At 26.5% G+C, this 27,819-nt stretch overlaps 2 protein-coding genes across 2 annotated transcripts; one reads left to right on the forward strand and one right to left on the reverse strand.

Moving 5' to 3' along the window:
* Positions 1 to 591: 591 nt before the first annotated feature.
* Positions 592 to 2,143, forward strand: LOC129976739 (protein FRA10AC1-like). The gene has a single exon (XM_056090459.1). The coding sequence runs from the start codon at positions 822 to 824 to the stop codon at positions 1,722 to 1,724; it is 903 nt and encodes a 300-aa protein (XP_055946434.1). The 5' UTR covers positions 592 to 821; the 3' UTR covers positions 1,725 to 2,143.
* Positions 2,144 to 4,907: 2,764 nt separating this feature from the next.
* LOC129975241 (DNA polymerase delta catalytic subunit-like) lies at positions 4,908 to 27,580 on the reverse strand. Its single transcript, XM_056088280.1, has 20 exons — positions 27,465 to 27,580; positions 25,001 to 25,187; positions 23,243 to 23,535; positions 21,325 to 21,418; positions 21,071 to 21,239; positions 18,321 to 18,544; positions 17,268 to 17,434; positions 16,908 to 17,153; positions 15,896 to 16,006; positions 15,594 to 15,785; positions 13,879 to 14,195; positions 11,129 to 11,276; positions 9,755 to 9,988; positions 9,473 to 9,645; positions 8,506 to 8,658; positions 7,874 to 8,106; positions 6,443 to 6,556; positions 6,297 to 6,352; positions 5,471 to 5,568; positions 4,908 to 5,108 (listed from the first exon to the last, which is right to left on the reverse strand). The coding sequence occupies exons 2-20, from the start codon at positions 25,173 to 25,175 to the stop codon at positions 5,009 to 5,011; spliced, it is 3,297 nt and encodes a 1,098-aa protein (XP_055944255.1). The 5' UTR covers positions 25,176 to 25,187; positions 27,465 to 27,580; the 3' UTR covers positions 4,908 to 5,008.
* Between the last annotated feature and the right edge of the window lie 239 nt (positions 27,581 to 27,819).

A 27,819-nucleotide genomic window follows, 5' to 3' on the forward strand; every position in this document is an offset into this window, starting at 1 on the left:
TCACACTCTCCAGTAAAGTCACCGCTCCGATAAATTTCAGTGATATGCAATTCAATGATACGATAATTCTAAGAATAACCGGTCCGTTCACTTTTCAACTCATTCACAGATTTCTTCTTTTCTGTTTTGTTCGAGGGCTTCCATTGGACAGATCTTATCGATTGCTACTTTCTATAGTGATTCAAGACCTGTAATCGAATAATCACCAGTAAGATCGTATCAAGGATTTGAATCCCACCCCTCTTTAAAAGTATTGATCACTGGTATTTGAGACATTTTGATATTGGTTACGTAATAACCGCTTGTAAAATATTCGTCATCCCTACGATCTATTACGGCCAATTTCTAAAATGACCGTCATTAAGTCAGTTCTTAATCGTATTAAATCGAATATCAAATTTGACACTTAATTGATTGTGAAATTTAAATTTTTGGGTAGCCCATGATTTTAAATCTAATAAAAAAATTCCTCTATATTATTACTCAACATATATATATATAAGTTGGAAAACACCTTAATAGCCAGTCCGTCACAATTTATCCGAAGCCATCATGTAGACAAAGTTGCATTAACTGTAACTGTATCTTTCTAAAACCTAAACAAACAAAACCGAAATCATAGCATTATTCGCCGAAAAATATCGAATTTTTCCTATTTTAAAACAAAGCTGTATCAAAATAAATTTTAGAAATGACGCTTATTTCACATCCTAAATAATTTTTTAATCCAGAATATTTATATGCAAAACCCTTTAGACATATTGTATATGGAAAAAATAATTGTTATTCCACGAAGATAATTTTCTTCGTTCTTTTTTGCCATGGAAGAAAATAGTAATTCTTTCGCTATCTCAGTTAATGAAGATTACGAATCAGATTTTGAATATGATGTTGATGTTGGCGAGAAACGAAAAGCCAGAGAAGATCTGACTTTAAAACAACCTGCTCCTAAGATTCCCAAGCCAAATAAACAAGAATTTGCCGATGCGTATGCTCGTGAGCAAGGTAGAATTCAGCAACAGGCATATTTGTCTTTAGATGCGTATACTAGACACAAGAAACTTATCAATGATTATGTACTATGTTACCGAGGAGCAACTGGTAAGCTCAGGCGAGATACAAGTAATTATAAAACTGATTCAGATATAATTCGTGAAAATCATCGATTTCTTTGGGAAGAGGAAGACGAAGCAAAAACCTGGGGTGAGCAATTAGCCAAAAAATACTATGACAGACTTTTTAAAGAATATTGTTTGTGTGATCTTAGCCGATATAAAGAAAAAAAGATTGGCATGAGGTGGAGAACTGAGAAAGAAGTTATTCTAGGGAAGGGGCAGTTTTTTTGTGGAAGCATTCGTTGTGAGGAAAAAGAAGGATTGAATAGTTGGGAAGTACTATTTGGCTATGTTGAACATGGAGAAAAAAAGAATGCGCTTGTAAAACTTCGACTTTGCGAAAAGTGTTCTTATAAACTTAATTATGGTTATAAAGGAAAAGCGGTTCTTAAAAATAAACTCAAGAAATCAAAATCCGATAAAAAGCGAGACAAAGAATTAGATTCTGAAAAATCAGATGCAGTGTCAAACACTTTGAAGGACTCCAGTGAAAAGGAAGATGATGCTAAGTCTAGTGAAAGTAATATTTGGAAACAACCAGTGCAGGAGGAAGTGGAACAGTCAAAAGAAGATGCATTTGAAGAGTTCTTGGAAGACTTATTTCTATAAAGTTAGAATCAGAGAATTATTTAATTTTAATCAGTCTTATTCATATAAGTAAATACTATTATATTATCTGTAAAATCAAATTTATTACCAATGAATTGGAAATTTAGTGCCTTTTCTGTAGTTGAACATAATAATCCAATTATGAATGTTAGTACAAATATAACTTTTTTGATAGCACAGCTGGAGCAATAATAAGCATATTTGCCGAGTACTGCAAACTTTTACTGAAAAATAAATTTTTTTATAGAATATATATTTTATTTGCTCTCAGGCTAATAGAAAGCTATAGGAAATTTTTAATTGGATAAAATGACTTATCTTGATTAAATGCATTTAAAATAATATTTAATATTAAAAGATATTTAAATGATAAAATATTTTTGTTACTTTTAAATTTGCCAATGTTATATTTTATTAGTGATAAAAAATGAACATGAAAACTGCTGTTTCCTTTTTCTGTTATGTTAATAAAAGTAATAATTATTAACTTTCAGTAGATATTAATTTTTTTTTATCTTAAAAAATACATACCTCTTATCAAATAAGTGATACTTAATTTTCATTATTATTAAGCATTATTCTTGTGCAGACTGTATTGACAAGCATGTTAAAGTTATTATTTACTTATTTATATCTTTAATCAACGAGGAATTCTGATTGAATCCAAATCTTTCTAAATTACGTTGTATTTTGATTTCAACTGTGCAAAACTTAAAGGGGAAAGAGCACCTAACTGCAGTTTTCTTTTGACTTTCATGAATAATATAGCGTCATCTTATTGTTTTCCCTTGGAAATGTGTGCGTCTCCTGAATGTATCGTGAAATTGGTGGTGGGAAGGAAGGCAATAAGCTCACCAAGTTCACAAGAATAAGTCATCCACAAGTTGCATACTGCAACATTATATGTTTTGTAGTATAGTGAAAAAAAATGCAGTGTGAATTTTGAATGTTTCCTTTTCGATTCATTAATCTCAATTTTTAATAAAAACCTACAATTTTGGTCATAAAATAGCATACAAAATTTCATTTAATTAAGTCGTCGTAGTTTGGGTTTGACATATATATATGAATAAATAGACAATCAACCTTTTGTTAAATTTACTTGAAGATTTGATGCATATCTATATTTTTTATGACAAAATTATGTGCAAAATATCATTAGCACTTTGTGTTTTTCAATTTTCATACACAGAAAGATACTGACAGTCAGACTTCCTTCCTCAATTTTCTCCCAAATCTGATCGAATTCTACAAATTTGGTGTTAGGATCACTTGCCAAATTTCATCTCTGTAGCGCATTTTGAGTTATTGTGTTCACAGACAGGCAGGTAGATTTACGTAAACGTAATAACTCAAAAATGGAAATGATTTAAATATATCAAATTTGGTATGTAATTTTGTGACTATAAGTGTAGTTTTGAATCAGATTTTTTGTTTTTATCAATTGGGAAGAATGCATCTAAAACCCATTCCTCTATATCGAGGTCGTGCAAGAAAAAGACAAGAGCGCTACCTAGAGGCATACCTACTTCTGTTTATCTTTTTCGCGCACGTCCTCGTCTATATGTGTTTCCTTCATTTGTTAAACATTATATACATGTAAATGCCAGTTAAATGTTGAGATTTACAAATGGAATGTTTTGATTGGAAGTTGAGTTTGATGATTCTCATTAATTGGTAAGACTAAATTTTGTAATATTTGTTATCTAAGATATTCCAGTTTATTTATACAGGGGTGTTTGTGGGACCCCAAAAAATCCCCTGAAACTTTTACGGACTTACTACCGACATTTTGGAGTTTCGAGAAGGGGGGGGGGGAGAAATGAAAAATTACGATTATGAAGTATTGAATGACCTAATTATAAAAGTTCAATGAATTACTTTTTTTGCAAAATTAAGACCTTTGAACCCAGAGTCACGTGATCGCACATCTGGTCGAACGAAGTCTCTCCCTTTTTTTTTCTGCCGCGCCTACTTGCCGAAAAGAATCCAGAAGAGAATGTCCGAGAACCGGGGGAATGAGTCATAACTCGCAATAAGGAAAGAACAAAAAAGAAGTTTTTTCCCCCTTTTCACGCATTATCACTGCCTTTGGAGAAAGAAAGGAAAAGTTTTCACCACACACACTGACCTTGCGTTTTCTGCTTTCAAAGCAAACAAAATTACCCAGATCAAAATAAATAATTCATTATTATTCCTACTTCCTTTTGAACGACGATCCCCGGAATTTCCGGGTATCGAAGTTCAAAATCCCCGGAATTCCGGGGTTTCCCCGGAGCACAAACACCCCTGTTTATAATAACCTTTTAAACCAACTATAGTAACCCTCATGAGTTTATCTGAAGAAGACCAGGTTGAACTTTTTTTTTCTTCCCCTTCTTAATGATATTAGATTATCTAGAACACTTAGAAATATATTTTTATCATTACACAGTTTCTTTGGTCAGTATAGAAGTATAAATGATGTTTGATCAACTTAATTCTATTTCAATGTGTTTTTCAATACATTCACAAAAGAATTAATGTAAAAAATCAAGTCATTTATGCAGCCTTAATTAACTAGAAAAATATCATTCCAGATGGAAGATAAATATGAACTTTTTAATTCAGTTGAGCTTTAAAAGTTACATTAAAGCAGTTATAAAATATATATTAATTTCATAAACATATAGCAAAAAATGGAACTTAGTTGCAACACTTATGATATATATATTTTTTTTAATTATTATTCAAGAGAAAGAAATTTTTTTTTTCTATTGCTTTTGATGTCTATAACATTTTGAATTCAAATTTTTCACCTATATGTAGCTTTGAAAAACCACCTTATGTTTAAAATTGATTGTGTGTGGTAATTTAGAGAAATAATTTATTTAAAGAGATGCAAGGTGGTTATGATGTATAGTTATGTTGCATAATCTAGTGTGGTATCATATAACATAAGATATATATAGAAAGATTACTTAAGTTGCCACAGCTATCCTTAATTTCTTGATTGTTATGATTTGCTGGATTGCTACTGAAGCTTATTTAAATTAGAAGTTCTCAGATAAGGGGGGGTGGGGAATTGAAGTCTTTATCCAGAAAATTTTTAAAATCAGTTGTTTGCAAACAACATACCGAAGTTTCTTAATCAATTTTTAAAAGAAAAATAAATATATTATTATTATTTAATAAATCAACACAACTTATAAGATAAAATAAGTTTATTTACAGTGTATTTGAATTTCAGATACAAATAACATACAGACATCATGAACAGTATAAAATAAAATAATTTTCAGTTTTCACCAATCCATTACACTGCCAAATCGCATCAACACTTTTTCTTGGTCACTGAGATCTTTCTGCACTTTCTTTCTCATATAGAAAATTGGACAATCTCGACTGAAAATGAATAAAATTGATAAATATTAATTTTTTCAGATCCATATTTTATTAATTAAATAAAATTCTGATCTGCGTTTATCTAATTAATTTACATTATATATATAAAAAAAAAAATTCAACCCACTTTTATACATTAATAATAATTTCAAACATACTTTTTCAATTGAAAAAATAGTGATGATGAATATAGATACTGAAATAGAAGGATTCCTTTAATCATCATTTAAAGCAATACAAAATTTAAAAAACACATTTAAAGAAGTAATATTTTTCTATCATCAATATAATGCTCATTTTTTACATTGATGAAATATATTCTAAAACATGATAGAAGTAACAGAAGAAAATAATCTAATTACCTAGTACACAAAACTTCTTCATGTAAACTTCCTTGGCATCTTTGACATTCTGTCCATAGACGTCCAAATTTTTCTTCAAAAGAGTTGAGATAAGCCATCTGGAAACAAATTTTAATTACTGTCAATTGCTTTATTGTTTCTATTATGGCAGCCATAAAACAGAACATTATTACAAAATTCCTTAAATTGATATATGTTTCCAATAATCAAAATAACAATAGACTCTATAATATTTCTTCAGATAGCTCAATTTTGATAATAGATATTTTTTAAAAAATATCAAAAATAAGTATGCATAAAAGGAAAAAATAAGGTTTATCAGATCTTTTATATATTATTTTATCTACGTCAGTTTAAAGTTGTCGTTGCAACAAAGACATGTCTGGTATTCCTTTGTTTTAGATTAAATTAAGTCAAAAATATTTATCTAAATTGAGTATACATAACACATATTTGCTTAAACAATTTTTATTTATTTATACAATTAAGTTCATCAAATATTTAATAAAGTAAAATTTAATAAATAATTCTCTTTTTTAATAATGAAGTCATTGTGATTCATCAAAACATAATTTTTATTGGTTTGATATAATGAAACACAATCGAAATTATCATCTTGTAAATGAAAAGGAGCTGAAAAAAGATAAAGATAATAGTAACTCGTTATATGAAATATCATAAATTGATTCATTCAATTAAATATTAAGTTGTAAAAACTAATCCAACTAATTAAAAGATAAACACAATTTGAAGTACCATAAATAGATTTCTATCCAAATTCATTTACTTCAGATAAAAAAAAATTACCGAGAAAGTAAATAATTACCTCTGTTTGGTATATTTCACTTTCTTTAGGTTTACAATGGTCACACACAGCAGCATCTTTGAAATAAGGTAAAAAAAGGATATTAAGGATTAATTACATGTAGAACAAATTTAAAATAAATAAACTAATTTAATAAAAAAATTTACCTTCATTATCTAAAAGTGATCGACATCCAACACAAGTTGCCTTTTTCTTAGTAAAGGCAGATAATGCACCAATTTTAGATGTGACAACTGTTTTTGTACGAGTGTGATCACCACCTAAAATTCAAACATGGCAGACATCAGCTAAATACATTCAAAACATTAAGAATCAGATATTTGGGTTAAAATGCCAAGTTTTTAGATATCTAGCCATTCAAAAAGCAATTATTAATAATAAATAACTTGGATTAATAAAAATAATGTCTAACAGTAATGTCGAGATATAATTTGGAAGAGAGATCTATCAAAATAATATATAGTATTTGAATAAAATTTATTGCTTTATTTCATCTATCAAAGAATTTCTTATTCTGTTAGACCTATTCAATGAAAAGATAAAAAATTAACACATTAAAATTTTAATAAAAAATATTTGAATATAGCTATTTTATAGTTAATAGTGCTATACCATGATGATATTTTTAAAAATATTTTTCTCTCTCTATTAAGAAACTGCCAAAAACAAAAATATTGTAATATGCTATTAAATTTTATCAACCAAAGCATAACGAAAACAGTAAAATTAAAAGGTAAACCCAAAATTTATAAAATTTGATAGTGCAAATAATAATGAATTCACTGCATATAAATATTAGATTATTTTACCTAGTAATTCATGTTAATAACTCAAAGATGTTGCCAAAAAATTAAAAAATATCATATTAAAAAAACACAATAATATATAATTGATACAGATTTCCTTCTTATCTATATACTATTTCATAAAATATAGTTGAAATTAAAATAAATAAATAAAAAAAAAAATGGCATAATAAACAAAGATTTAAATAAATTTCTGAATAAATAATAAAATATCCAATCTTTTAGCATTTTGGTCATGTCATTAATTAATTAATATTTAACCATTAATTAATATTTTTAACTTCAGAATCAGGCATTTACCAGTAACTATAAACCTAACTACTGAACATAACAATGCCCTTGTTTGATCAATTAGCTTAATCAGCTTAATTGTTAAATGGATACGTCACACATTAAATATTATTACATATAATGATCAGATTTTTTTATATAAAAAATAATTTTAAAATAAGTAATTTAATTGAAAGAACTTTTATTTAAGTATTCTTAAAAAGATTAAGAAATTCAATTATTCTAAGTTCATATTTCAAATAACCTGAACAAAGTCAATCAGTAAATGCATTTTCTCAATACAATATAACTTCCCTAAAAACAAAATTTTCCAAAATATTACAAAAAAATTCTATTACAATTTATAATTTATGGAAATTTAAGAACTATGTGGTAAGTTGAACAACAATGAAAAATGTCTGAGTGAAGATACCTGAATACATTGATTTTGACATGTGGTATCAGTATAGAATAAAAATTATTAAGGGGGATGGGACTTACATAACAGAATAGATTCTGCTTTTTCACCCAGTATTGGTTCAAAAATACGAATCAAAGGTTTTGATATTTGATTCTCCAAGTAGTACTGAGTATCTATAGGAATACTGTTCTCTAGTACATATATAGGATCTTCTGATTTCAAATATGCAGCAGTTTTTTTACTTGCAGCTATGATTACATAGGGAACACGATCTCCAAGATTTGGTGCACTGCCAGGATCACGTTTTTTCATCCTACAAAACAGAAACATTAAAAACGTATCTCAACTATGACAAAATTTATTCTAGTTATCAGGTTCTGATTATAATATATCTTGATTCACAAAATATATTAGGATAAATGAATCTTATATTTAAAATTTACTTTTTTTTAAATCTGCAATATTTAATGAAGTTATTTCTTTATAATCAGAATTCAGATTATTATTATGTGAAAATTCATTCATTATTATATTCATTTGTTATATGAAAATCTCATGTAATGGAAATAAAATTATAAGAGGATACAAAAATGTATCATATATTTTCATTATTATCAAAATGACTGAATTGAAAATATTAGAAATATTATTGTTTCTCATAAAGCATCTGACATTAAACTTAATTTTAATCAAAATATAAATCATACTGTACCTATGTGCTAGTTCTACATGAGCTTGTTTTGCTGCATATTCCTTATCAGTCTTGGTTAATTCCTTGGTAATGACAAGCTGTGATATGTCAATTCTATTACATAATAAATCAGCAATGGTTTGCTTGGCATATTCAGTGGCACCTTTTGGATCCCTGAAGATAAATTTTATAAATACATAAATGCAAATAATGCATTTTATGCTTTTCTTAAAATTATTTGATTGAAAGGTACAACTAAAACTAAAATGCAGATTAATAATAATTGACACATCAGTTTACATGCAGTTAATAATTTAAAATCAATAGCAACAAAAATATTTATGATGAATACGGGATTTGATAACTTTATGTTCAAAAACAAAAACAATGCGAGAATCAGTAATTTTAAACATATGGAATACAGCATCAAAATCAAGATCTGATGCTTCTAAATGACAGACAAAGTCAATGGACAACATTTTTTTTTTTTTTTAAATCTCTGGTATTAATTATATTGATTAAACATTTTGTGTTCCTTCAGGTAAAGATATTGACATTTACTCTTCTGGGAAAAAAAGTATCAAGAATCTCTACTGGCATTTGGTAATCTGAAACAGAATAACTGAGGAATTTCACAAAGTTAGATAAAAGGAATTAATCCAATTTTACTTCTCCAGCTTCTGAAGTGTGTTCAAACTAGTGACAACAATAGAACAACTTTTTAAGATGATGCTTGCTGTTTGACAGTCACATTACATTATGAGTAGGAAGATAATAAGAAATCCAGAATTTCTTGTCATTCAAATAACTCGTAAAAAATAATAAAAATAACAAATAAATAATAAAAATAACAAAATTAAAAGATCTAGAAAATAATCATTATTTAAAATTAATACAATTTTATAAACTTTTAAAGCACAAGAAGTATTTGTCAGAAAGTAAGAGATTAATTCAAAAAAATCTGCACAATGGAACAATTATTACTTACCTATCAATTAAAAGTTTTTCTAAACATGTGTTAATCAGATTAGCCACCAAAGGACAATTATCTCTTCTTACAGTTTCAATTCCTTTGCAGTCCATTTTATCATGAATTTCTGGTTTGGTGAAGTACAATCCAGCGTAACGCTTCTTATTAATTAATAGATATGGATAATATACCTAAAAAATAATTTAATATTTCATAAAAAAACATTGAATCGTCACAAAATAGAATTATGTACTCATATTTTAGAATAATCATTCAGGAAACAGTTTTAAACACACAGACCTTTTCAAATTCGAGTTTGATAGGTTTCTCGAAATGACCAGAAACAAATGCAGCTGCTTCTCTGCCTAATTCCATTGCTTCTGAGACGGTTTTTACTCCAAATTTCACCATCACAGAATCAGTATCACCATAAATGACTTTAGCATTATGTGGGTATCCATTTTCTACTGTATATTTCTTTTCCACAAGCTCTTTGGTTTGTTCAATCATCATTCTTCCAAAAGCTGTAACACTCTACAAAAGATACATGTTATAAGTAAATAATATCTATTCTTTTACAAAGAAAACTTGGAAAATATCTCTAGCTTTTGAAAATGTGTAAATTTGAGTGTCTTATGCCTGGAATGCAAGGGGGAAGGGGTAAAAAAATACCCTGCCACATTTGTCTAAATCATTAGGTGATATAGAAATACCAATATCTGTTTCAGTCTCAAGCTACACAAATATTTTTTTTTTTTGTTTAAATTGGCTAATTATTGGTGAATTACAAATAAAAATTGGTTATAAAATTGTAAACTTCACATTTTGTTAACATTTTTCATGCTGGGTTGTAGAAAAGGTCAATAAGCTGAAGTCTGTATTCTTTTTTTCTTTTAAATTTTGCATTTATGCTGATTTATTATATACTCATTTCACAGAAAAGCTAAAGATTATTACTAATATTTTCTTTCAGTACTTCTTTTTATATTTTGTGCTTAGTATCACTTTTTTTTTGTTAATGGTTCATGACTCAATTTTAGTGATTAATCTCAGTGTTTATGAATACAACAAACAATAATTTTTGTACTATAATTTTTTTTTTTCCTTAAGCAATCTGCCAATGTGCATGAGATTTTCTACTATAATTTTCATTAGTTAATCAATTCAATTAGATTAAGTTAGGTTAGGCAATAAGATGCCAGATATTGATAAAAGGTAAAAGCCTGTCTTCTAGCATTGAATATAACATGCTTGGGAATATTTCTGATCATAGAGAAATGATTATTCCAAATATTTCTTATGCTGCTCATTAAAATAAGACAATTGTTAAACAAATTTGCAGCATAAATTGTTGAGATTTTAGGTAAATTTATTCTTTCTCACATTTGAAATCATATACATTGTTACTGACACATTTTCTGAACATCATACAATTATTATTTATTCATATTGAAGTATTGATCATAGTTCATTAAACATAAAAAAAAAAAAAAACAAAAACAGACAACATTAAAATTAAAATATAAATTTTTTTAATGCAATTTTTGATATATTTAACATTTTACTCATTTACATCTTTTTAAATAAGCAAATCATATCTTAGGCAATAAAATAAATATGATGAATATAGATAGTTATTTACATAATAGAATTAGTTGCTATTATGTCATTTACCTGAGAAATAGCAAGGCAAGGCAGCTTTCCAACTTGGGCTCCAGTAAATCCATAAACAGAATTGGCACTAATTTTTAAAGCAAGCTGTCGGCCATCCAACACTTTCTTTTTAAATGGATCTGTTTCTTTCTTTAGTTCATCTTTAGCTCTAAGAAAATAGTTTTAGTTAAAACATAATATGCAATTACTAAGAATTTGCTACGTCAATATTAATACAATTTCCAGTTATTATAGAAGTTGTGAAGTAAGTAAAATGGTCAGTGAATGGTCCTGTGAAGTATTAAATGAAAGTGAAAAGTTGCTAATAGTATCATTTTTTGTGATATTTTGGCAAGAGTTTCAAAAACTTAAATAAAATATTTACTTTAAAAAGCTACTATCAATCTGAAAGGTTTCTAATAAAAGAAAAGAAATAGAAAAGGCATATCCAAGACTAAAATGAAAAAATAAATAATATCTAAATTAAAAAATAGCATTGAAGGTGCAATAAACAAAATATAAACACAAAGAATAGTGGAAAACTAATTCCTTGCTTTGGCATTTGGTATTTTTCTCAACAATTATGCAAAGTTTTACAAAGGCTATTTTTAAAATAGATACAAAGTGAATATCAATAATTATGAATAATATAATAGATTATGTTACACTCATAAGTGAAAATAATTGCCTTCAAACATGAATATTATTTTAAAAGATGGATATATTTTTTTAAATATTCCAATAGCATCTTTTAATATTTGCACAACAATTATATATAAAATTAAGGTATACTATATTTACTGAATATAGTTTTCAAATTGGAATTCTTTTATTTAGTCTCAACAAAAAAAATCTCTTAAAACCAATAACTTGATTTCAAAAGATTTTAAATGCACAAAACTCTTTTTAAAAAAGATTGAATGATTATGAATAATTAAAAATATTAAAAATTAAGCTTGAAACAAGAAATTCTTACAAAATGGTTCTTTCTATGCAGTTATGATGGTATTGCTAAAATGGTGATTAATGAATCAATTATGCATGATATATACAAATTTAATCCAAATGTCTTATTGATAAATTATTATAAATTACAAGGGTATTATCAACTCAACTTTTCCAAATATACAAACAATACAACACTTTCTTTTAGTTCTTATAAAAGTCTGAATACTCTGAAAATATAATAGGGGTTTGAGTGGGAAGGGTAAAATTTAACTCTCCGAGATGGTAGAAAAGTAAAAAGTATGTCCCAACTTCTGCCTTTTATGTTGTATAGAATCGCGATTAAAACTGAGAATGAATCTTGGAATCTCCTTATTAGTTACATCAAAATTTTAATATTAAACAACAATTTTAATTGTTAAAAAAAAGACATTCAAAACTTTATTTAACCAAGTAGTTTCATTTATGAGCTATAACATCTGCACACACATGAATATACAGACTGACAAATGGTCACTCCATCAATGGATTTGAACTAAAATTCAATACATATCTACATTTTTAGCAACAAAACTTTGAATCAAACTTATTCATCTGGATTTGCATTTTTGAGTTAATGGGCTTACCTACAAAATTTTATTCCTTTTTTTTTTTTTTTTTTTTTTTTTTTTTTTTTTAACTCAATCTGTTTTTGAATTATTGTGTTCACACATAGACTTATTTCCAATTCTTTTTATTATTTTTTTCTTAATGAAGTTTAAAATGAACAGATTCATCTCAAAGTTGAATTTTTAATGAATGTATAATACCTTCTTTTTTATATGCTTCACATATAAGAAAACAACAACAATAATAATAAAATTGAAATTTGATATCAAATTTCAAGTTATCATGTGAAAACATTATTATTTTTTAAGTTATTATTTGTCTTAATTAATTTAAGTCATTAACCAGTTTAAACCGGTTTGAAACAATCATGACACTTCTCTATCGGCTCCTATCCCCCCCTCTCTCTCGATATATATATATATATATATAATAATAATAATAATAATAATTTTTAGCTTTCATTTTCAATTTTTGTAGCTGGCAAACAAAATTTTGGAGCTCAGCTGATTTTGAGTCGAAAAAAACCAATTGTTTTTCTAAAAATTGACACATGCGGAATCTGATAGTCTCGTGATTGTCTCAAACTGGTTAATGACTTCAATTAATTAAGACAATTCATAAGAATTCAGGGAATGAATAATTTGGAAATCAAGATGTAACTTTAGTTGGCTATAAATCGCCAAATGTGACAACCTTATGCATTATTTTCTAATAACTTTAAAAGGGAAAAATTTAGGCCTCAAAAGTGATAAATCGCCAATTTGTTGCCTACGCATTTTGAGGCTTGAAAAATCATCATCACCAAAACATCATGTTCTCACATGATAATAAAATATAAATCTTTTTATGTTATGCTTGATACTCATTATTACTGTCACTAGAGCCTAAATCTATTAATATAAAAAAAAGAAATTTATAAACCTTCTGTTCCAGTTACATGTAAAAATCTGTTCCATGCATCATATATCAGGTGTATCTTTGTCTCATAAAACCATTTAAAAATTTTCTTTAAAAAAAAAAATGTTTATTATATCTAGTTAAAAGTAAAATTTAAATAACATGCAGTGCCTATAAACTTTAAAAAAAATGAGACTAATACCATGAAACAACTTTTCCAGTAAGCTGAATCAGATTTCTAAAAGAGCATTCTTTTTTTCATACTTTTGCATATTCTCATTGTTTACAGGTATTAACTTCAAAGGAATTTATGAGCTCACCTTTTTCGAGCTGACAAAAGATGTTCCAAAATTTCAGGCAATAGTCCTTTTCGAACCGTCTTTTTGACAAAAAGATTTTCAGATGGAGTCTTTATGAAATTATCTGGACCCAACTGATCTCGCATGACAACTGACTGCACTAATGTTGAATAACATAAATTATGAGCCATCATAATTGAAGGGTATAGAGATGAAAAGTCAAGCGTTGAAATTGGATCACTATAATAGCCTTTCACTGGTTCAATGACAGTAGCTCCAGTGAAATCATCTCCAACCTCAGTCTTCATTGTAGGAATTACAAAATCATGTTCAATGGCCTAGAAAATAAACTTGTTTGTTATATTAAATAATTTTACATTGACAACAATGCAATTATTGCAATATATTTTGAATTAATATTAATAAAAATGATTTCAAAAAGAAAATTATCAGAAGAGATAAATAATTTATTATGCAAACTGGATAAAACAGGAGATTTTTTAAAATTTATTTTTTAGTTTATGATATTAATCATTATTTTTCTTCCATGTCAGAAAATTCTGTACTTATTACAATTAAAGATAGTGAGTATTGGTTACAATTTCAAAGCATCAGGAATTTATGATCAGTCCTCATTGTTTAAGAAAACACAAAAAAGTAAGGAGTTGAAATTTGCCAGAAAATTTAAACTCAAAATGTGTGTTTGAGCTATAACTGTATGAATTTTTGGAAAGAAGCAGATTCTTACATGTGAATTCCTATATAAACTGGGGGGGGGGGGAAGCAACTCGTGTGTTAAGCAAAATTTCTCTTCTCTTAAGGCAATAATGTTGTCTTAACTATGATGGTTTAAGTGCATCATCATGCTAAAAAAGTTATATTTGTTATAACTGTCAACGATTTTATTAAAATTAAGCCCTATATATATATGACAAATCAAATAATCTATATAAAAAAAAGCAACATTAATTCTGAGAAATAATGAATTCATGTACGAAAAGAAATTAATTTTATTTCAACTACAATGATTAAAAACCTCCATTTTAATATTTATTACTTTTTCATAGCAAAAACGAGAATACTATTTTTTAAATTTAATCTTCAAAATGTCATCTTTAAAAATTACAATAAAAGACATTGAATGGAACAGGACTGGGCAAATCATTTTAGAAGAAGAAAAATATATATGGATTGCCTCTATAATTTATTATAAAACTCAATAAGGACTAAAAAAACATTTCGAAAATTCATCAATACTAATACAGTGAATAAAGTTGCAACTTCTTTTTTTTCTTTGAAATTATATTTTGTTATATATTGCATTTCTAACAGCTATAAATATTTCTATTTTATCATTTGTGGGCTGGAGTGAACCTGAAAAGAGATCAAATCAAGCCAGCCCTTTAGTTGTAGCTTGCCAATTAGTAAAATGGAATATATTCTTCAAAAAATTATAATTTTCTTATAATTCAAAGCATATCAATTAAATTTAATTATTTAACATAAAAATTAAATTAAAAATGATGGAATATATTTGAATATATATGTTAACAAAAAAAAAAAAAAAAAAAAAAAGGATTTTTTAAAATTTATGTGCATAAAAAATAATGTAATTCAAATAGATTTCAACAAAAATAATTTATTATAAAAACTATACATTGGAAATCTTTTTAATTAATTTTACAATAATTAATAATTTTAATTGTTTTAGTTAATTTTATATCAATAAACAATACCTTTCGGAGAAGTTGGGAAACAACTTTAATCTGTTGACCTCTACTAAGCAAATAACTTAAAGGAACTCCAGTAACACGGGCCATTTCCATATAATTAATAACACACATAAGTTTTTCAAGAAGACGCAAAGGTAGCATTGCATCTTTCAAGCAGTAAACAGCAAGTCTTCTCCTAGTTTGATCATTTCCATTCTGTAAATGCAAAATTATTTTTAATTCAAAAATACATAAAAATCTGACAATAAATACAAAATAAGCATAACTATTATATAAAAGGAATCCATAATTTATAAAATTTTTACCTGCAGATCTGTAATGATGGAATGTTGTACATCCTCTTTTTGTTCTTGAAGAAAGTGATAACTCACAGCATTAAGAGTATAAGATCTAAGTTTATAATCTCTAACAAGAATCTATAATAAAAATAAATAAATAAAATTACTAACAGATACAACAATCCCAAAATACTCAACAATTTCAATACACCAGGGGAATATAAAATAGAGGGAAAAATAAACACCTAATGGAAGTGGTCTCCCTAAAAGTTTCTCGCATAATGTATAATAAACTTTTCAGGGCAGAAAATGCCTTACATGGCATTGGCCTACAATAGTTACAAAATATCAACATTTGACGTGAATTTAGCATTTTTACTGAATTTATCGGATCATCCTTGCTGATTAATACCTGGTGTGGGTTAATAGTATCTGAAAATCGAATTTGTGTTTTAGATGCATTTTTCACAAACAATTGGAACAAAGTTTTAACACAAAACTGCAACTGTAATCATCAAAATCATTGCATTTTTGAACAGTTGCATTAATTTATTTCTGAAAATACAGACAGTCAACCCATAATTGGATTTGGTACAAACATTGATAAGTGTCTACACTCTAGACATTTGTTTATGTCTACACTCTAGACATTAAATCTGTGTATTGAATTTTATCCATCTGCTCTTTATTTTGTAATCACTGTGTTAACGTATATTCAAACAACTGGACAGATGGACCCCCCTCCCATGAAAAGATTTTACTCAAATTTTGATAGAAATCTGGAAACTTGGTGAAAACACCATACAGCAAATTCCATCTAGATCTAATTGTTTCTGACTTATTTTTGTCACAAACAGACAGATGGATAAATTCTAAAAATGTATTTTTGGAACTCAGGGAAGTCTAAAACATGGAGATTCATCAAAATCTGACATTCAAAATGTTTGACGCTTACTATACTTGCTCTATACTATGCATACAAGAAAGTAAAAAAGAAAAACAGGCATTATAATAATAATTTAAAAAAATGTGAATTTACCTGTAGTAAGTCAAACTGTATCCTTCCTTCCAGATTAATCACCTTATTTTGACGCTTGCCCATCTGCCTAGATTGCAATACAGAATCTTTTATAACAGTCCTGATATTTTTCATTCTACCCAAAAAAGGGAAACTCGATACTTTCAGATGAGCAGCTCGATTGATAAGATATGGAAAGTCAAAATTTTGTATGTTGTATCCAGTAATGATATCGGGATCAACAGCACGTACAAAATCTGCCCATTCCTGAAATAAATAAATAAATATTTTATGTGAAAATAAAAGAAATTAAGATGCTTGAGATGAATTTCAATTTTTTCAATAAAATGATTTTTAACAAAGTAAAAGAATCTAACTAACCTTCAACATTTGTTGTTCACTTTGGTAAGACAGCACTTGAGAACCAATAATAGGTGCACAGGTATTCAAAGTAAAAACATTACGAATGAAAGGGTCTTTCTCCCCTTGCCGAATAACCATGTTTGCTATCTGGATTACAGGATCATGATTAGGTTCAGGAAAAACACCTGCAATAAAATTGATACACCAAATGATTATTGACCACATTATATTTACATATACAGTAAATACCATTTTGTGTACATAGCTAGTAAACTCTCGTGATCTTCAATAATGCATCAAAGAAGCAGCAAAAGAGAAAATTAATATTTTATATTTCAAAATATTAATGCATATCTAACAAAAAGCAATACTTTACAACTATCAAATGGAAGCTTTATATTAAAATCTGATACAATTTCATACTATATTATTGTGAATGTGTGCAGTTTCATCAAGGGACAAATTTGTACTAAAGTTTTTGGAAATGAATATAAATATCGTAGCATTTCGAAACATAAAAAATACTAGAATTCAAATTCATAGAATACTATATAGAAACTTCCTTTTTACTAAAACATTATAAAACATGCAATTCATGGAGGCATTCATAAATTTTCTACATTTTGAATTGATAATAAGTAACCATTATTCATTTAATAGTCATTTCATATTTAAAAATTTTTGAATATTAAAAGGAATTTATATAAATGATATCTTAGGCCATAGAAAGATAAGAGATAATGATTATATATTACTGTTGATAAAAAATTTATTTCTAGAATTTAAGATGCACAAATTTAGATAAATAAATAAAAACTCTTAATTTATTTTTAAATCAATGAAGAAAAAAGTTAGAATTAATAATTATGAAAGTTGCTTAAAAGTTTAAATTTTATTATACAATTAAAAAAAAACCATTTGGTACAATCAATAATGATAAAAAAAAAGAAAGTAGATCTTAATATAAACTCTTAAAAAAAATCTAAAAATATACTTAGTCTTTATTCACAGATCCTTAGAGTTAAGAACAGATGATTAAAACTAGTGAAGAAACATTAAACCAAAATTTACCTTTGCGACCAGCACATTCAATATCAAAACTTAATATGCGCACAGGGGCGATTTTGGACCAATCCCCTTCTGGTTCATGAGAAATTAAATCATTCCAATCGACTTCTATTTCAATCTGACAACGTGAAGCAGGTGGCCGAGGTCCACCAGAAGTTAATAAATTATACTTTTTAGGGGGTATTTCAATCCAATTGCATCCAACTATCTTTGTATCAACCATGAACCTAAAAAGTTTTAATGCAATAAACTTTCATATTTATTATTTTTCATTTAAATTTTATATATATTATATATATATAATTGCTTCAAAAATCAAAAAGAAAGAATTCCAATAACAATAATTTTAATATAATAATTTAAGATTCATAATAAAATAAAAGCTAAAAAACAACTATACAAATAGATAACAAATTTTTCATTTTAATAGTAGATCATTTAAACAGTTGCTCACAGATACAATAATAAGACTATACCGAAATATTATTTTTAAATACTTTGTATATAAGAACAAATGGTAGTAAAGATAGAATTAAGATAAAATAAATGAAATGAAAAAAATTCAAATTAGAATTACTAAAACAACAAGATATATAATATGAAATACAATTTTTCAGGGGAATTATTTCATATAGAAATTTATTATGTAGTCCATTTAATACAATATATTAAATGCAATACAATAAAATTAACTTATAGTCTGCACTTTCATCAACAATAACTTATTAAATAATATATTAATTATTACAATTACAATTATCAAAATTAAATCTGTAATTTTGAATTCTTCCAGATCTTTCAAATTTAATTCCATATAACTAAATCTTTAAATTTGCCATTCAATATGATTAGATTAAATGAAGGGAAGTTATGATGCAAACAGTTAAAATCTATTTTGTGTTTATTTTAACATGACAAAAGATAAATCTATCAAAATAATTTCTAAAATAGACCACACATTTATTCAGGCTATACATTAAGGTTTTTAATTGTATGAACAAAAGTTAATGTCTTATGGTGTTAAGAATTTATTTTGAATAGACTAATTTACACTATTTTGCACACATTTTCAGTGATAGCAAAATGCTAATTTTTGATTTCCATTTCCTTTCCATTTATTTCTGGCCTTTCTACAACTTCCGTTTACATATAACTTCAAATAATCACAACAAAGATATAGATTGAAATATTAGCATTTTTCTTATAAATAGGAGACAAATTATGAGAAAATTACACACTACATTTGATAAGAACAATTATACAGAAAAAAAAAAGTGTATTTGGATTAAAATCTTAAGTCTTAAAATTACTAATTCTCTTTTTTTATTATAATTTTTAACAAGCAAGCCATCTTTAAAAACCATAATATTTTAATGGTTGGTGAAGTTTTATTATAATATACTATGAAACTTTAATAGATAATCAATATAAAGGAATATTTATATAATATGTGGAAATAAAATTTCAAAATATAATAATGATGTTTGTAGAAAAGACAACTGCACATCTGAAACTGTAAAACAACTTGTCTAGCACAATAGTAAATGTTTCTATTTCATTTACTTATTTTATGAATATATATATATTTTCAATTCTTATTAATTTTGATGGGGGGGGGAATAAATGTGTGATCTGTTTTAGAAATTATTTTGATAGATTTCTCTTTTGTCATGTTAAAATAAACACAAAATAGATTTTAATTTCTTTTATCTTTTTTTTACAGTTGAAAGTAATATTAAAGTAAATTCATTAAAGTTGTATCTGTATGGTGGAATTCCAATAATCAAGATTATTTCTAGCCATAAAATATGCTACAAGTGATATTTTTTTGGTTGCTCAAAGGATTTTCTTTTCATAAATTATATCAATCTTGGCTCAATTTAATGCTAATAAACTATTCATATATGTATTCAAACTATACTTTATAAGAATAGTTAGAGAATAAGAACAAGACTTTTCTGTTTTATCTAAATTACTGCTTTAAATATAATAAATTTTTATGCAAGCAAAAATAGGGGAGATGCAACAACCTACTTTCCTTTTTAGACATTTCACAAACAATAAATAAAGAATAAAGCAATATTTTAAAATATTTTATCACATTTTAAAATTTTTAGTATGGCTTGTTACAAGAAAATTTTAAATTTTCAACTTTCCATTTCACAGCATATTTGACTGCAATCAGAAATCTTTACTTATAATAAAAATGAATGTGTATGTTGGTGTACCACAGGCTAGATGATCTGACCAAGCACTAACAAGCTTTCTGTTCTTAATGCAAATCATTATTGGAAAAGCAGAGTTCGGGAAAACAAAGTGATAAATACATCACTTTCATATAATTCTGAGAAACATCTATAAAAATTTATATTTATATTTAAAATGCTAAATTTTACATTGTTTTAGTTTAGAAATTAGGCTACTTTGTTAAACGGCTTGAAATATCAGAGTGTATCCATTTTATACAAATAGGAGACCTGATAGAAAATAAGGTAAATGCATAATACAATGAAGAGAATAGTATAAGCTTTCTAAAATAGTATGAATTATATATTTATCAAAATTTGATGTTTAAAAATATTTTGGCAAAGAAATTAATAAGACCAAATTACATAAAAAATTTAAACAAAAATTGTAGGGACCACTAATTCCATTGAAGCAATTCGTTCCCAAAAATAGCTAGCTTTAACTAAAAATTAATCAATCTGAAATTCATTTTCTATTTAACAGATAACTAAATCCTATATCAATACCTAATTTCAAAATTAATGTTTGTTTCAAACACAGAAAATGTTTGCGAAGTAGAATCATTCCATTTAATTCCATTTTCAAGCAAACGAGCTGCAGCTGGCATGAATTTTGGAAGCAAAACTGTGATCTTTAGAAATGGTCTTTTGCCACCTTTTGTGTAACCATATATATCTGAAAAATAACAAAAACATATGTTAATAAACCCTTCAAAATATAATCAATCATCATATTATATAAGAAATATTTAATTACTCACTTTCTTTCTGTACAATTTCCACAGCAAGTACAGCATCACGAATGTTCTCTTTATTTGATTTCATGTCAGATATCAAAGCAGAATTTAGAATCTCCTATAAAATAATGTAAAAATTATTTATCAGAATGGCAAAATATAATTTCTAATTATTTAGGCATCATCGAAAAAAATAGTTTCCTTATTTTTATGCAAATATAGTATATTAATTAAAGTTTTACATAGCTTCAACTTATTTTGGAACAATAAGATCCAAATGATAAAACCAATTTGAAAAAAGGGAGAAAAGCAACATTGTATATTTCTAAATAATAAGTATTAACCATAGCTTGTTATTACTCTTTTACATTTTCAATAAATTTTGTTAAAAAGATGAATTAAAAAAAATATCTTCACACATCGCTAATGCCGATTTCTCAAAAAAGCTGCATGATTTTTTGCACTTTTATATAATGAAGTTAAATGCAAGAATACATATATTTCTACAGGATGAATTGGCAAAGTGGAGGATGAATAAAGACAATCTTGTGCATTTATATTGATATAACAAACATGAATGTTTTCTAAGGAAAAAGAGTAAAAACCCCATTATGTAGATGAGGATACACATACATATCCAAATTCATAGAAAAAGAAACATCTAAGCCCATTACTATACTTAAAGCCAATGTGTGACTCTCAGGCTTAGAAATAACAATTTCAAATTCAGACTGTACAAAAAAAATATGATCAGGCATCTACAAAACGGCACCTAAATAAAAAAAAAATTATCAAAACACACACATATATCACTTACATTTTTTGACACTTATTATTTGGAAATATTGTTGAACACTGGGATGACAGCCTCTGTTGCTAAAAATCACTCATTCAATCAATATATCACTTATAAATGGTAGAGAAATACAGGACCAGAGAATGTTTTTCAGCTTAGCTTTCATTAATGAAGAAAATGATTCATACTAAATGGAATGAGAATGGATAGACCAGTTTACAGAAATGAGAAGGATATATTATTACAGGACAATGTCTAACCACTATTTGAACAGGTATATAAGTGCATATATCTTGTATACAAAAATCACTTTAGACATTGGTTCAAGCATTAGGATTAATTTCTTTCTATTTTAATAAAAATAGAAAACTTCAGTGTTTATCCAATCAAGTTGACTGGGACTTTTTGGAACATATGTTTTGTAATTTTTTTTTCTTTTTGAGCTTCAGTCAATTCTGAAATATATTCTTAACTATTATAAATAATATGTTATCCATTTAATTCAGAGCTTTCAACATACAGAAAATCTAATACTACACATTATAACTGTAAATTAAAAAAAAATTATAACTGTAAATTACAATCTAGAACATATTCACAATTGATTGCCCCCAACACAACTTTCCAATAAATAAAACCTTTCCTGGTATTTGTATATTAATGATATATCACTGAGAACCTTTAAGCTTAATTGCATATCACTACCAAATATAGTCAATAGATCAACATGTCATTGTTGGTATTTTTTAGGTGATTATTTTTTGGTATATATTTAATACATATGAATTATTTTTCTTACAACAGGATAGTATACAATTAATTAGCATATTCATTTAAAAAATGAATTGTAATAACATGCAATTTAAATTAGGGGAAAAAACAATTCATTACTTAAAAACATTTTTTCAGTAATGAAATGCAGCATTATAAACAATTAAACAATAAATTTCCTGGTATCTAGTAACAAGATATTCTACAGAAGTATTAATTTCTGAATGAGATTATGAGTATTTTAATTGTTAATTATGAACAGATATTGTATTATCATACAAACAAGTTATTTAACAAAAAATTTAATTGTAAAATGTTTAAAATGAAGAAATAACAACAATAAATCTATTAACATACAAAACACTTTCAACTTACCCTAAATCTAGCACAATCAGATTGCTGGAAATTTTCAGGAGCTGGCACAAAGAAGTAAGGCAGAAAGCCATGGACATGACAAAGTATGCTGTTTCCCTCCATTGAAACACCAAACATTCTCATAATCGGAACTGGTCCAGATTTACACCCAGTCATGCCAGGAACTGGCTGACCTATGTAACAGTCAATATCAAGCTGCTGGAATATTATTGAGTCAGAATTTGGATCTATTTCTGGAGGTGGTGGACGAATCCATTTGACATTGGCAGAAAGCTGAGAATCAACATCTTCACCTGAATAAATAAATAAACTTCTTTTTTAATAGATTCAAAATTAATGAATTATTTACCACTTTAAAACAGCCTGTCTTAGAGAAATATACTTTTTTAAATAAATAAGAATAAAAAGCCTTTTTTTTTATGAATAATGATTTTTTTTTCTTTTAAACTCTTAACATTAACACTCATCTAAAGCATATCACCACCCATTTAAAATCCCATTATACACAGGGTTAGCTTTATCATTAGATCTATATGTCTATTATACAAAATGGGACGAAAATACATCAGCATAAATGTTAAATTGCCATATATATTTATCTTTCTCTATGTATTATTAAGTATGTTTATGAATCATAATCATATATTTAAAGAAAATTAAAAGAAAATTATTGAAAGATCTATCTTTATTTACAAATCTTTTTTTAAATGCTACTTAACTCATTTTCTCAAAAGATTATCTACATTTTATGCTGTAGTTTTTGGCCATGCTTGTAAAATACAAAGATTATTATTAAGAAGTTCTAGAAATTTTCTTTACCTAAGAGTGCACAAGACCTTTGCATTGAATCTGATCTCTAAATAAAATTACTTAGCAGCATAATTATAAAGTATAAAAAAAATGATGGAAAAGTAACAAATTATGTGGCCAGAAATAATTTGTGGTTTGTCCCAATTACCTTAACATTCAGTATAGAAACCTATTAAGTTTTGTGGATCCATCCTTTGTTAACCTAGAACTTTACCATATCATTTTCTTTTTGACCTGGGCTATTTAAAAGATTGTTTACGAGATAATCAGAAATTCGACTGAAAACTGTCAGAATTAGAGCCTCTGTTACCAAAGCATGCAATGTAAAGCATATTTAAAAGCAGATAGCATGATTTCATGCATTGCATTTGTTGGTTGTTCATTTGAAAAGTACTGGTATCTATCTATTCAATGATGTGCAGTTATCGAGTTGTGATCAAACTTTCTGTAAATATAGAATTCTTTTTTTCCCCTGATACATAAGCAAGGTTAAGGAACATAATTTTGATTTGATATATTAAAACTTATATATTCATTTTAAAAGGTATATTTAATGAATATCAATCACACAAAACTAAAATATCATCAAACATAGAATATATGCAAATGATTATTATTAATCATTTTAGAAGTTTAAAAAATTCTAAAAATAAACAGAACTAAAAAACAATTTTAAATTGTTTAATTATCCATCACTGTGAAAAATAAGGTCAATCAGGTTATCCAAAATAACTTTTCATGAATATTAATATATTTTATAATATATACAAAATAATTTCATAAGAATTATCTTTTAGTTTACATATTTTTTTTTCATAGAAAATTTTTTTAAATTTAATTATTTTTTTTTCATAGAAAAAAAAAAGTTGCTTTAATTCTCTCCCCTCTCATACTCCAAAATAAAAATTTGCTTCTAAACAATACAAAATTGTGAGGTAATATTTTTACCTGCAGAATCAAGCAATTCTAAAGACTGAGCTTGAAATTCCTCTTCCAAATCATCCATAAGGGCCAACTCTTCTTCAAAATTACTCCTTTCAAAGTCATCATCATCATTTTTCTTCTTAAAAACTTTTTTTGGTGGTCCTTGACTGCTTGAAAATGATTTCCGCTTTGAATCCATGATTTGTTTTGCCTAGTAAATTCAAAAATTTTTTTAAGTTAAATAAGCATGAGGATATAAATATACAAACATGAAAATTAACAGAAATGCAATACAAAAAACAATAAGTTAAAAATACAGAATGTTCAGATTGAAGGTATGCACAAATAATGATTATTCCTAAGAGAAACACAAATAAAAAATTATAAATTTTAGGAGTATTAAAAAAAAAAAAAAAACTGTGGTCAAGATATTTTTGTTTTCTTTTGAAAACTAATAACCTGCAGATATAAAAATGAAAATAATTTCTTGACAAAATATTAGTAATGTTATTGAAATTAATGCAAAAATATTCAGGTGAATCAAACTATTTCATTCAAGGCAAATAATAAGTAAAGCTTAATACAGTTGTTACGAGAGCCTTTGGCTAAAAACTAATTTTAACTTTAATCATACTAGAGCTATAACTTGCTTTTAGGACTCTGAAGTCAGAATTAACTGTGCGTGAAACCAATGTTTGTTTTTGTATATGGCAACTATGCAAAGCAAGCAACTAACTATATATATAGTATGTAAATAGAATTGTAGTATAGATAGAGAGAGATAATAAAATGGAGTCAGATTAATAACAAGTGGATTATTTCACATTACGATCCCACATCTTTGAATCTTATTAGCGGAGAAACGACTGAATGAAATGATATTCAGGTAGAGTCTCAACAACAGTAAAATTTTAAGAAAGAGCTCTCGTAGGGCAGGATATTGTAAACGAAAGGACATGTATTCCAGTAAACATAAATTTGCATGATATCCAATTTAAGTTTAATATGGTAGCAGTTTGTATGTACCTAAATGATTCCTCATGCTCTATAACCAATTACCATTCTCTATAGGATATAAAGAAATTTATCTACATCGGCAATGTTAACATCCTTGTAAATGCTGTCAAACTGACTCCAAAAACTGAGCCAATCCTTTATTTCCCTGCTAAACTGAGCTACTTTTATTTCAAAAGTTTTATTTTGCTTTCTAAGCATTCACTGATGTCAGTACTCCATGTACAGTAGAAGAATTAACATATAAACTTTTGTTTAAAGCTGGACAATACTCAATTTTTTCCCAATATTTCTTTCCATAATTCATATCCATTAATATACTACATATATTACCATCCAATCCTACAAAATTGTAGCAATTCTTTGTAAACATGAAGATTTTATTTTAATTTCTATTAATTTTACTCTAATTTAAAACTATTATTAACTGATTAAATGCATTGCAAAATTTGTTGTTTGTTTTTTGATATAAATTTCCTTACTTTCAAAATCAACAATATCAATATAAATGTTTTTTACTAAGCATTAATTCTTTATCACATCAACAGTCACCATAGTATAACTTACTTTCTAGAAATTTTTTGTTCCTTAAATTTCAAAATTATTCAGTTTGAATCAGATTAAAAAGTTGATAAGTTAAGTTTTTTCCATAGTCACCTGTAAATTTATTCTACAAAAAAATCATTTATAAAAACATCATTTATTAAACATCAAGAAAAACATATTTAAATTACAAAAAGTTCAAGTGCCCAAGCTTTTTTCCTTAAACATTGTTACAAAATTTAGTTTACTATAAAATCACGAAAATAATGATTAACGAAAACTTTGACCTAAAATGGAAGAAAAAATTGGTGGGAGACAACAGAAAAGCCAACTGGTTCAAACCAATTAATACTAATTTTCTTGCAAATCTAGCTAAAATCAACTATAATGAAGATCCTAACAAATTTCAAGATAATAAAACATAATATGCCTTTGTTTTCCCATTTATCTCTTTTCCCCATTTGCATCTAAATTGCATATAATATATCAGCATGATTGTTGGATGTTTCAAAAATGATAACCCCCAATATATAACCAGTGATCTTACTTTTGTAAAGTAATATTAAATGACTAAATACTTGAGCTAGTAAGCTGCAATTTCTAGCCAAAACATAATGTTAGAATGACACTGAAATTCAGGCAGATGTTCACACTTCTTGAGACATTCAAAAATCCTCTTTAAATTTCCAATCAAACCTTCTACATATCCTTTTCTTTTCATTGATATTATGACTTGCATCAGACTGATACAAGTCACAATATCAATATTTTTAAAATTAGAATAGCTTTGGTCAATGATTTAATCCCATTTTCAAAATGTACAAGAAATTTCAATAAAACAATGATTTTATGAGTAGGAAAAATAAGCACTGTTTAAAAATTCCAAACTTCATTATAAACGTGAAAAGCGAAATTATTCGAATGCATTTACCTTATTAAATTCCCTAAAGATAAAAAAAACCACTTTAGTTTCTATTTCGCGCAATTTTCGATCGTCACTCGTTCCCGCTCAAATAAATAAACAATAAAACAAAAAATTGTGAACTTCAATTTATATTCTTATATATAAAAAAAAAAAAATCTTTTTCTTTTTTTATAAAAATTTTTTACTTTTAGTTCTTGTTTTAAAAAATATGCTAATGTTTCAAATATAAAATTAATTAAAAATTTTAAATATTAAGAGGGTTTCATTTTAATTAGTATGTACCATCCAAACGGTGCAGAGATTAACTAAATTTATATCAATGTTTAAGTTGTAAACAGAATTACACGATTAGAGAAAAAAA

Source organism: Argiope bruennichi, chromosome 7 (assembly GCF_947563725.1).
Source record: "Argiope bruennichi chromosome 7, qqArgBrue1.1, whole genome shotgun sequence".
Taxonomy (NCBI): domain Eukaryota; kingdom Metazoa; phylum Arthropoda; class Arachnida; order Araneae; family Araneidae; genus Argiope; species Argiope bruennichi.

Coding starts and splice junctions, on each gene's coding strand:
- LOC129976739 (XM_056090459.1), top strand. CDS start 822: ATGGAAGAAAATAGTAATTCTTTCGCTATCTCAGTTAATGAAGATTAC.
- LOC129975241 (XM_056088280.1), bottom strand. CDS start 25,175: ATGGATTCAAAGCGGAAATCATTTTCAAGCAGTCAAGGACCACCAAAA. Junction 16,007..16,907: donor TACAGTTTGACTTACTACAG/GTAAATTCACAT, acceptor TTTTTATTATAG/ATTCTTGTTAGAGATTATAA. Junction 6,557..7,873: donor AGCAGAATCTATTCTGTTAT/GTAAGTCCCATC, acceptor TTTGAATTTTAG/GTGGTGATCACACTCGTACA.